At 37.0% G+C, this 12,637-nt stretch overlaps 1 protein-coding gene and 1 long non-coding RNA gene across 4 annotated transcripts in view; one reads left to right on the top strand and one right to left on the bottom strand.

The window, feature by feature from the left end:
- Positions 1 to 12,637, top strand: part of LOC310734703 (integrin alpha-M-like) — a 266,739-nt gene that overhangs the window by 167,260 nt on the left and 86,842 nt on the right. For 2 of the 3 annotated variants that reach the window (XM_083557073.1, XM_083557075.1), the window contains 8 exons: positions 2,412 to 2,482; positions 2,714 to 2,822; positions 2,911 to 3,038; positions 3,361 to 3,494; positions 3,582 to 3,732; positions 6,127 to 6,277; positions 6,406 to 6,479; positions 9,770 to 9,887. In XM_083557073.1, coding sequence (XP_083413199.1) covers positions 2,412 to 2,482; positions 2,714 to 2,822; positions 2,911 to 3,038; positions 3,361 to 3,494; positions 3,582 to 3,732; positions 6,127 to 6,277; positions 6,406 to 6,479; positions 9,770 to 9,887 — 936 coding nt within the window. Of the gene's footprint in view, positions 1 to 2,220; positions 2,322 to 2,411; positions 2,483 to 2,713; positions 2,823 to 2,910; positions 3,039 to 3,360; positions 3,495 to 3,581; positions 3,733 to 6,126; positions 6,278 to 6,405; positions 6,480 to 9,769; positions 9,888 to 12,637 lie in introns of all 3 variants that reach the window. The other variant, XM_083557076.1, reaches the window with a different exon arrangement.
- Positions 1 to 12,637, bottom strand: part of LOC310734807 — a 195,283-nt gene that overhangs the window by 106,206 nt on the left and 76,440 nt on the right. The window lies entirely within an intron of this gene.

Here is a 12,637-nt window from a genome sequence, read left to right as displayed (position 1 = left end):
ATTAGGAAGGCTAAATCTAAATTTATCATTCTGTTGAATGCAATAGATAAATGCAATAAATAACCAATGTGTTTTGCTACTATTAGTACTGTGTAAATGATTCAGCCAATATTTTAGCTGCATATGGGTATTAAATATGACTTTATGACTTTTACAATTTCCCATTTACACTATATGACACCATAATTCATGGCCTTACATATTTATTAATAAAACAAAAATACATTGTACTGTAGTAAACTGTAATTTGTTAATAATAAAAAAAATACAGTACATAATTTAGCAAAACTGAGCAACTATAAACTATAGTATACAGTATATAGTAGATATGTGACAGCAGTTTGAGTGCAGATATATATACTGTATAAGAGGTGTAACTGTACACAGAATTCACAGTTTGGTACGTATCTCGGTTTTATGTCATGGTCCGGTACAATTTGGTACAGTTAGGGGGGAGGAAATGCAAAACATAAAATCAGTTTTTTTAATAACGCAGTTTTTTATTATTATTAACAATTTAAAAACAATTTTAAATTCAATGCCTGCTTAGTTAAATAATATATCAAATAACATTTCACAAAAATAAAATATATGTAAAATAGAATATATCAAATGAATACAATACCTTTTTATATTGACTTAATTTAGTAAATAAAATAAAATAGAAAAATAAAATAGTTTGCATTTGTTAGACATAATTTGGTTTATACAGATGTGCATATAAGTGTGTGTGTGTGTGTGTGTGTGTGTGTGTGTGTGTGTGTGTGTGTTTTCAATTTTATTTTATTAATTTTGCATTGTCTGGCTGGAATACACAAGGCTTTCCCTGAAATACACGTCGCCCGGAGGGGCACATATCTTGCTCTAAAACCTTTATATATCTTTCAGCATTCATAGTGCCTTCCAAAACATTCAAGCTGCTCATACCGTATGCACTTCTGCCTCATATGATGCCCCATATGATCAGAGATGATGGCTTTGAGATTATTGGCCTTTTCCCTTTTGCACCGAGATTTCTCCAGTCTTTCTGAATCTTTTGATGATGTTATGTAATGCAGATGATGAGGTTTGCAAAGCTTTTGCAATGTGATGTTGAAAAATGTTGTTTTTAAAATATTCCACGACCTTTTTACGCACTTGTTCACAGATCGGAGAGTCTCTGCCCATCTTTACTTCTAAGAGACTGTGACTCTATAAGACATCCCTTTTATAGTTAATAATGTTACAGACCTGATGTCAGTTAACTTGATTAGTTGCTACAGTAGATGTTCTTCCAGCTAAATATTTAAAATATTAAAAAAAATTTAGCTCATTTTGTGCATAAAAGTGTAAAATTTCCCAGTTTAAACATTTATGTTGTCTACGTTCTATTGTAAATAAATTATTGGCTCATGTGTTTTGAAAGTCTTTTAGATTTCATTTTATTTAATAAAAAAATAAAAAAAAACATCCCAACATTTCCAGAATTCGGGTTGTACTTATTTCAGCATACTTTAAGAAATGTCTTCATTCCTTCCATCCTAAATTCATACTTTAAAATTCAACTCCCTCGATATGCGGAACGGATGGGATTTTCTTATTTTAAAAGAAATTCTTAAGCAAACGCAAAAGAATCCACATCGCTAGGAAACCAGAAGTGGCACAATTTTGTGCATGTGAAAAACAAAATCTGAGGTTTTTCAACAAACAACAAATTGTATTTCTAGTACAGAGTGAGTAGCCATAGTGACACTGCACTAACTCACTGCATACAACTTTTTTTTATACCCCTGGCTGTCAGGCGTAAGTGAGCGAGGCGGAAACCGAGGCACAGCAAACAGTCTTTAATGCACGAAAATAGAGAAGCCGAAACCAGGAAAACACACACACAGAGTCCAAACATAAACAATAACGGACATCGGAGTGGGGCGAGTGAGGCGCTTAAGTATGCTGCGAGGGTGATGAGGAACAGGTGTGTGGAATCAGTATGATGGTGAGGTGCTCCGTACGGGTGGGGTGCGCACGGGAGAAGAAGCCGGGTAAACCCTGACACTGGCATTGTTGTGTATGTTTTAAAATGTAATAATAATAATTTTAAAAAGTGTCACGGTGTTCAAATGTGAGGCAGAGACTAAACAGATTTATGGACCACCACCTAATATGTTCCTGTGGCAATTCAGATTGTAAAAATGCTAATCAAAATACAAGTTTATGTGGTTAACATTTTCCTTTTCTTCTCAGTTTGATTGTGAGTGATCCTCTTATTCAAAATCAGAATAAAAGAGGCCAAGTGTACAGTTGTGATGTTAATAAAGAAAGCTGTTCACCACTAACAATAAATGGTAATAATGTATACACACTTTATCATAAAATATTTCACTAAAGATATTTCTCAAAAATCTCATTTACTTTCATGTTAAATCTTGTCACAGTGCCCTCTGAGGCTGTCAACATGTCCCTTGGACTTTCAATGACTAAAGATCTCCAGACTTCAAATACAGTGGTAAACTAAAGCTCTTTGTATTTATATTCAGATAATGCTTGATCTTAAATTGCAGGTTTAATACCCAACTGTATATTTTTATTTGCTTCTGTATGAATATTAAGATGAAATTTAAATGATCTGTGAAAATTCAACAGATTTTGACGAATATTTGGTTATCACTGTATATTAGTATTTATTACCAAAAATGTGGTCCAATCTGATATTAAATAAAGTGGAATTCTTTTTCAGGTCTGTGGCCCAACCATTCCCATTCATTGTAAGCAATTTACTGCATACAATGGCATGTGTTTTACACTGAATCCCAGCAATTCAGAACCTATACCAAAACATTTGAGAGGTATTTCATTCTAAAACTTTGCAACGTTGTGTATTTTTACAATATTCTTTTTTTTTTTAAGTTTATAAAATTTTTTTCTTACTCGTAGATTGTCCATTACCAACAGACATTGCTTTCTTGATGGATGGCTCTGCCAGTGTAAGTGATGCGGATTTTATAAAAATGAAGACATTTATTATAAGCATGGTTGATACATTACAAGACAGGGATTATCAGGTATGTAAAGAAAAAAAATTAGTTTTTCTGTTTAAAAAAATAATAATTTTAAGCAAGCGTATTTCACTGCTTCTAGAGTTTTTCAGTTTAATTTAATGTTCTGTTACTGGTTTTTGAAAACACGATTATAACTCTACACTTATACAACCCCAATTTCAATAAAGTTGGGATGCTGTGTAATATGATAATAAAAACAGAATGCAATGATTTGCAAATCCCATAAACCCATATTCTAAAATACAACAGCAGAGAGAGAAACACTGCATTAAAACTGTTAGAAATATTCTGTAAAAAAAAAAAGTAATAAGATTTTTCTTTACAGTTTGCCGTTGCACAATATTCTGATACTTGTGAAATACACATAAAATTCAACAATTTTTCAAGCACCGATCAAATACGAGGAATCGCTCAAATTGATAGTGACACCTACACCGCCACTGCTATCAAAAAAGTTGTGTAAGTATCACAAATGCATCAAAAAGCCAAAATGTTTTATTGTGCAGTCAATGGCATGTCCATCATCAATTTATTTGTTTTGCACAGGAATGAAGTATTTACCATTCAGGCAGGAGCCAGAGAAAAAGCTAACAGAGTGTTGGTGGTCATTACTGATGGTCAATCACATGATCGGAATGATCTACCATCTGCTGTTAACAGTGCAGAGAAAAAGAAAATTATTCGCTATGCTATAGGGGTAAGAATTTCCCCTACATTACCCATTCATTGGACTGTTGTTAATATTTTATTAATTATATTGTTATTATTATCTAATATTATAAAAAAATGTCTAGCAAAAAACAAAGTTAGGAGTAATGATCTAGCTGTGAGTAAAATGTTGGACCTGTATCATTTATATCTTTTAGCCAAAATAAAAAAAACAACTGCAAATATTTCTTAATATTGTGTGTGTGTATGGTGCATGAATGCCTGAAGTGCAAAGTGCGTTTATTGCATACTCGACTTTCATTTAGTAATGTTACTAGAAAGCAACAAAAAGCAAGTAATGACAAAGAAGAATGAGCAAAAATTAAGCACAATAGTCTGATGGTGATGCCGCTGAACAGTTGCAGCTACAGACAGCAGGAAAAACAGAAAACAAATCAGCCTGAACTATTGGCTGATTTGTCTTAATGTATGAATTTCCACTGGATTGCTCTCATTTGTAAAAAAAAAAAGCTGGTAGCTGGTGCTAGCTATTTGCAGAGCAGAGCAGCAATTTCCTAGGGCCTCCGGTTGGAGCTGTGGTCTCTATAACTGTAACAGACATATACATTATTTTACCAAACAAGATGGCAGCATCAGACTAGGTTCTTTGTCTATTGGATATAAAACTGCCATTTACCTGAAGTGGAACCAGTTAATATACATTTTTCCTAGAATATCATCCTCTTAATGCATGAAGAGTTTGTGTACAGTGATTAACAAAATTAAACTTTTCTGTATACTGACTTGACAGCACCAATAATAATAATGCATAATAAATAATAATAATAATAAATATAATGTATTAATAAATATATCATGCATAATAGATAAAATAATAAATGCATCGCTCAGGTTGCTTATTGAGAACCAAACAGGCACACAAAGAAAGTGCAGCTCGTGATGCAGATATGTGAGCTGTCATCATGTATTTTTGATTATAATTCATTATTAATATAAACTGAGCCTAATTCTTATTCTAGTCAGCACTATTTGAAGATGGTTTATTATTTGCAGCCGGTTTATTCAAAATAGAAATAAAGTTCAAAATAGAGTAAGACATTATGTGATAAGACTTTAAATTTGCAACTCAACTGTCTGTGTATCCTTTACATTATGGTGATGTTTACCTTATTATAATAGCCTCTTAGGTCAACTGAAAAAGTTAACTATTCTTTCTGCTTAGTAGTTTGTCTCGTTCACCTCCACTGTTAATCTGGATATATAGTGCATATTTAGGGTTTTTAATTGCAATTGATAAAATGACAATATATAGTCTATATTGCATCATTAGGAGGGGAAAATTGTCTATATCCAGCTTTTAAAATTACATTTTACCCCCTATTTTACTGTATAAAGTAGGCAAGAATGTTCATTATCCAAAATAGTGGGTCAATGTGTTACTGTAAATAAATTACTCAACAAATTTTTAAAAGTCCTGGGTTATTAATTCAGTGTGTCTGTGAGTAATTTCTAATTAAATTTTAATCTTAGTTTAGCCTTAAAAGGTAATGAAAAAACACAGGATAATAAAAAGCCATTGTTTTACATTGTAGCCTAGTTAATGACATTCTTGTTTTAAACAAGTGGCCATGGCCAATGAATAATAAGACTTCTTTTTTAATGTTGACTTTAGTTAACCTTTAATTATTATGCACATTTAAGTAAATATATAAAAGAACTGATAACAGGTTTTCTGTAAATTAACAGCTTAGAAATTATATTTGTTTCAAGTCTTTTTTTTATTTATTCTGAAAGGTGAAGGGAAGGAGGAAGCCTTCAATGTAAATTTTGCCTAGGGCCTTCAAATGTCTAGAACCGGCACTATTTAAAATGGAAGATAGAATCTACTGTATGTGTTACTAAAAAAGAAACAACTGGAGGGAATTTTTGCAACTAATTAGATTAGTTGGCAACATGATTGGGTATAAAAAGTATAAGAAATGAGAAGTAAAGATGGGCATGATAGCCCAGGCCTTTTTTCCAATTCAAATCAATTGGCATATCATGAAACAAAAAATACAACAAAGAACACCCAATACTCTTGAGCAGCTAGGGACTCGTATTAGACATAAATGTAGCAACTGCTCTCCTTAGTTCCCGGATGTTTAAAGGCTGTTGCTAAAAGAAGTCACATTGGTAAGCATGGCCCTGTCCCTTTTTTGAGACAAATGAGAGAATGTTGCAGCCATTAAATTCGAAATTATAAGGTAATAATTTCAATTATTCAATTAATTAATTAACTTGCTTCAATACCAGTAATAATTTGTATAAGAGGTTAAAAAAGGAAATACATTTATTTTTTGGTATATATAGATTTTAATACACAAAATACTGTTGAACTGCTGAAGTATCTTCATTTATGCTCTGATTTTTACTTCTCTAGGTTGGCAGTGCCTTTAAAATCCAATCAGCAGCGGAGGAGCTAAACATTATTGCATCAGATCCAGATGATAAACATGTATTTAAAGTAAATGACTTTAATGTACTGAAGGAAATGCAGAACACACTAGAAGAGAATATCATTGCAATTGAAGGTATAGTACATTTGACCTGGGTACAAATTCCCTTATTATTGTTCGCTGGTTACAGTATTTATTGTATGGTGCAGAAAAAAAAAGGAAATTGGTAGAATTCACATTAACTGCTATTGTTGCTGTATTAGGAACCAGGACTACAGGAGAATCCACCAAGTTGGAATTTGCACAGGATGGCTTCAGTGCAGATTTTTCCCCAAATGTAGGTCAAACCTTTTAAAAAAATGTTTAACTAGTTGTTTTGTATCACTTTTAATAAACTTTCACCAAGCTTGGAAACCTCTATCTGTTTCTATGTAATATTTAAACATAAGCTCAAATGAAGTGCTGTCAGAGTATTGTTTTAAATAAATTTATATCGTCTTTGTTTTGTTTTATTTCCTGGTGGGAGGGAAAAAAATTATTCATGGCCAGACTCAAGCACATGATGTAAATCACTAGAGCTCATATTATTATTGTTTAATATTACATTTAAATTAAGTTAAAATGTATCCACTTTGGGGAACCTTTTTTAAAAGCGTCTCCAGTTTAGGTATGTAACCATGGTTCTCTGAGGAAATGAGGGGCTGCGTCAACAATGCTTTGGGAACGCTTCTGCGTTGTCCATGCTCTGAATCACTTGTATAATCACGGCCAAGCACAGCACGTCACTGGCGGGGTGATGTCATGACTAGGAAGCTATAAAAGCCCATGTTGTGAAGCCTGCGCTAGCTTCTGAAAAAGGAAGGAAGCGTTGCAGGGATGCTGACAGTGTGGCCTCAAGCTGCATTAAAAAAACTTTGGGAATAAGAGTCTAATACCGCCAGATTGACCAGTGCCTTCCTAGTGTGTAGGCACACAGCTAGGTCAAAGGACAGAGGTGCCTGGAGTGGCACTGACCTCAAGGTTATGAAACCTAGCATCCAAAATCCATCTGCTTGTTTGCAGGGAGGCCTTGGAGGGTCATAGCAGATAAACAGTTGTTCCGACTTCCTCCACAGATTTGTTCTGTGGACGTATATGTCTAGTGCTCATACCAGACACAGCTGGTTTGGCTTTTCCTTGTCTAGGGCCTGAAAAGGAGGAGGAAAGAATGCCTGGCGCATAACAGGTCATTGGATGACCGATGGCACTTTAGGGACATTTCCTGTTCTAGGGTACAGAAAGGGACTTGCCATGCCTGAAATGAACTCCAGAAATAAAGGAGCAGAAAGGGCCTTAAGATCCCCTTCTCTCTTAAGAGATGAATTGGCCAGAAGGAACACAGTCTTGATGGCTCAAAGATTGGCTCAGATAGAGCCTTAAAAAACAACAGCCAAGTCCCACGCAGGCACTCTAGTTTGCACTGGAGACCTCAGACTCCAGGTGCTGCAAAGAAAATGCATCAACTGCGGGTTTCTACCCAGTGATTAACCCACCAGGGGTGGGATAAAACACCGAAATAGCGGACGCACACACTTTAACGGTGGATGGAGCCAACCCTTTGGCGAAATGTACTTGAAGGAAATTCAGCACTGAACCAACCTGGCAGTTAACTGGATCCAGTTGGTGCTGATTGCACCATTCACTGAACAGTGTATGCAACCTCCTCATTCTCAGGGGTCACAGCCACAGCCTCCACAACTTGGGTGGTGGTGGACTATGGCGCCCCCCGGCCTCGAAGAGGAGATCACTGCACAGATAAATCTCCCAGGGAGGGTGCTCAAGGAGAGCAACCAGGTCCATGAACCATTGTTTGCCTGGCCACCTTGGAGCCACCAGGAAGAGATGGACTCCGTCCCGGTGAACTCTCTTCAGAACTCCCAGAAGCAGCACGTCAGGGAGGAACAAATACAGGCGTAGCTTTGGTCATGTCTGAGCCATGGCATCCAACCCCTGTGGGGCTGGAGGGGTAAGGGAGAACCAGAGTGCGACATCTCCTGATACACAAACAAATACACCCAGGCTTTGCCGAATTTCTCCCAAATCCGCTCAACCACATGAGGATAGAGCCACCATTCCCCGGGTCTTAACCCCTGCATTGACAGGGTGTCTGCTGCCTTGTTCAACAGTCCCGGGATGTAAGCTGCTCTCACAGAGAGGAACTTTTACTGGGCCCACAGAAGGATCTGTTGTGCCAGCCTGTACCGGGGGTGCAAGCACAGACCTCCTTGATGGTTGATGTTTGAATCCAGCGCAGTGGTGTCTGAACAGATCAGCACGTGATAATCTTTGAGGTCTGGGAGAAAATGCTTCAATGCTAGAAGCATGGCCAGCATCTCTAAGTAATTGATGTGCCAAAGTACCACCATGAAATCTCAGAGGCACCAGGGCTGCATTTACACACTTTTTAAAGGTGCGGGGTGAGAGGGCAAGACCAAATGAAAGGACCCGATATTGGTAAGCTTCAGTTCCCTGAAAGCGAACCATAGGACCTTACAGTGAGAAGGAAAAATAGATACAAGAAAATATGCATACATTCAGATCTATTGTAACAAACCACTCTGCACACACATTCTGCGCACATTCTTCATACATTCTGTGAATATTTTGCACACATTGCGCCATGCACGTGTGCTCACATGTCTATGCAAACGCTTCACTCCCAGAGAGCACTCCTCGAGGTGGTGCTCTTACTCAAGTCAAGAAGTGACTCCTCATGGTTCAGGCAATTGAGCTCATGGGGTTTGCATTGGGACCTGGCAGGAGATTCAGCATCTTCTCCTAGGGCTCGGAAGCTGTTACACGCTGTCTTTTGTGCACAATCTGGACAATCGCTTGATTTTATTTCTTTCCATATTTTTTAGACATTTACTACTTACCAAAAACCTGTAAGGGGACAAACACAAACAAAGCACTTCCTGAACAATCAGGATCTAGTGCATCACCCTGCCGGTGATGCCACGTTTTCTATTAGATGGATTACACACATGATTCAGAGCGTTGACAACGCGGAAGCGTTCCCAAAGCCTTATTGACGCAGCTCTTGTTCCTGAATGGGAACTACGTTTTTTGTTGACTAAAAATGCCGTCACAGTGTGGACGGAAGATCAAACCCATCCCATACTATTCGACTCGAACCAGGAAATTCTTTAGAAGTACATTTTATTCCAGTACCTCGAACACAATACTTTATGGTTACAAAATCTCAATTAAAATCAAGTTGAAACAAGCAAAAAATATTTATCCTAGATTAAAGGTTCTTCTTTCCAAGAAAACAAGAAACATTGGCCTAGAATTTGACTACTGATACATTTATTTTCTGACAAAATATTTATATATCTAATATGCATTTCTAAACCATGTATATGTGTTTCCAAATTCAATCTTCAAGTATTTGGTTTAGATTTCTTCTTGTGTCTCCATTGTGATTATAGCAAATCATGTGATTATAGCAAATCATGTGATATTACCCAAGTGTGAAAATGCTTGGCAAATAAACACCAAGTTTTATACATTTGTTATATTCTTATACTATCCAAATGTTACAACGCAAATAAAATTTAGGAGCTAATTTAAAGTTTTTATTCTTAGGGTCAAATAATAATGGGTGCAGTTGGAGCCTTTCAATGGAAAGGTGGCTATCAGATGTACAACAGTGGAGAACCTTCAGGATCATTTCAGAAGGGTGACAATGATGACAGTTATTTAGGTAAGAATCCATTCAAACCTCATCTGAAGCCATTGAAGTAACATTTTTTATTTTGTACAAAAGCCAAAACACTGCCAAGGAATGTTTTGTGCGCACCTGACGCTCACAGCCATATGTCTTTCTTTGGAGTTAAAACATATCTTGCTATGGCAATGCGATTATGTTAGCGATATTATTAGCAGCGAACTTGAATATGACAATTAAGGACTTAAGCTGTTCCATCCTTAATTGAAATATTCAAGTTCAATGGTACTAATATTGCTCTATTTACTGCTAATCCAATCTCAAAAAAGACACGGATCAAAAAATTATCCTTGATTAGCAGACTGGGGCGACCGTGGCAAAAAAAAAAAAAACCTAGATTTTATAAGGAAGAAACCTTGAGAGTAACCAGACTCTAATGCGGAACCTAACCTCATGTTGGTGTTATCAAAAGTGTGATTATAAATCTTAAAACAATACAAAACACTGGAAAGTAAGAACTACCATGAGCACCGAAGTGTGTGATTATGAGTAATGTCTTTTCTACAGTCAGTTGATGTTGTGGAACCAGAAGCTATTGAGCAACTAATAAAACAGCTCAACATTTGAGATCATCATAAATCCAACACCAACTCCTCCATGCCAGAGCCTTTAAACATTCAAAGAGGTCCAATGTCCAAACTGTACATGAAGTGGGATCCAAATGGCTTTCAACCCAGTACTTTTCAGGATTGCTCCAGGACTGATTTCATGTATTTATATATAAAATAAAAAAAAAAATGCAGGAAATGTATTTCCATGGCACTTCTCCATAAATCTGTGGCCGTTGCAATGATACGCAGAAGGCCAACAAATTCCACTGGGGTTATTTTATTCTAATTCAGAGTATATATATATATATATATATATATATATATATATACAGTGAGGAAAATAAGTATTTGAACACCCTGCTATTTTGCAAGTTCTCCCACTTAGAAATCATGGAGGGGTCTGAAATTGTCATCGTAGGTGCATGTCCACTGTGAGAGACATAATCTAAAAAAAAAAATCCAGAAATCACAATATATGATTTTTTAACTATTTATTTGTATGATACAGCTGCAAATAAGTATTTGAACACCTGAGAAAGTCAATGTTAATATTTGGTACAGTAGCCTTTGTTTGCAATTACAGAGGTCAAACGTTTCCTGTAGTTTTTCACCAGGTTTGCACACACTGCAGGAGGGATTTTGGCCCACTCCTTCACACAGATCTTCTCTAGGTCAGTCAGGTTTCTGGCCTGTCGCTGAGAAACACGGAGTTTGAGCTCCCTCCAAAGATTCTCTATTGGGTTTAGGTTTGGAGACTGGCTAGGCCATGCCAGAACCATGATATGCTTCTTACAAAGCCACTCCTTGGTTATCCTGGCTGTGTGTTTTGGGTCATTGTCATGTTGGAAGACCCAGCCTCGACCCATCTTCAATGCTCTAACTGAGGAAAGGAGGTTGTTCCCCGAAATCTCGCAATACATGGCCCCGGTCATCCTTTCCTTAATACAGTGCAGTCGCCCTGTTCCATGTGCAGAAAAACACCCCCAAAGCATAATGCTACCACCCCCATGCTTCACAGTAGGGATGGTGTTCTTGGGATGGTACTCATCATTCTTCTTCCTTCAAACATGTTTAGTGGAATTATGACCCAAAAGTTCTATTTTGGTCTCATCTGACCACATGACTTTCTCCCATGACTCCTCTGGATCATCCAAATGGTCATTGGCAAACTTAAGACGTGCCTGTACATGTGCTGGTTTAAGCAGGGGAACCTTCCGTGCCATGTATGATTTCAAACCATGACGTCTTAGTGTATTACCAACAGTAACCTTGGAAACGGTGGTCCCAGCTCTTTTCAGGTCATTGACCAGCTCCTCCTGTGTAGTTTTGGGCTGATTTCTCACCTTCCTTAGGATCATTGAGACCCCACGAGGTGAGATCTTGCATTGAGCCCCAGTCCGAGGGAGATTGACAGTCATGTTTAGCTTCTTCCATTTTCTAATGATTGCTTCAACAGTGGAAATTTTTTCACTAAACTGCTTGGCAATTTCCCCGTAGCCCTTTCCAGCCTTGTGGAGGTGTACAATTTTGTCTCTAGTGTCTTTGGACAGCTCTTTGGTCTTGGCCATGTTAGTAGTTGGATTCTTACTGATTGTATGGGGTGGACAGGTGTCTTTATGCAGCTAACGACCTCAAACAGGTGCATCTAATTTAGGATAATAAATGTAGTGGAGGTGGACATTTTAAAGGCAGACTAACAGGTCTTTGAGGGTCAGAATTCTAGCTGATAGACAGGTGTTCAAATACTTATTTGCAGCTGTATCATACAAATAAATAGTTTAAAAATCATATATTGTGAGTTCTGGATTTTTTTTTTAGATTATGTCTCTCACAGTGGACATGCACCTACGATGACAATTTCAGACCCCTCCATGGTTTCTAAGTGGGAGAACTTGCAAAATAGCAGGGTGTTCAAATACTTATTTTCCTCACTGTATATATATATATATATATATATATATATATATATATATATATATATATATATATAACTTGGGCTGATTGAACACAAGCCGTGCAGCTGCATTTTGGATCATTTGCAGTAGACAGATAGCGTTCAGGGGAAGACCTGCCAGCAGAGAGTTGCAGTAGTCGAGTCTTGAAATTACAAGAGACTGAACAAGCACATGGGCAGCCTGTGTGGACAGAAATGGTCGAATCCTTCGGATGTTGTAG

This window comes from Silurus aristotelis (assembly GCF_946808225.1).
Source record: "Silurus aristotelis genome assembly, chromosome: 12".
NCBI lineage: Eukaryota > Metazoa > Chordata > Actinopteri > Siluriformes > Siluridae > Silurus > Silurus aristotelis.
Note: the sequence above shows the minus strand (reverse complement) of the source record. Positions and strands in the feature narration are given on the sequence as shown.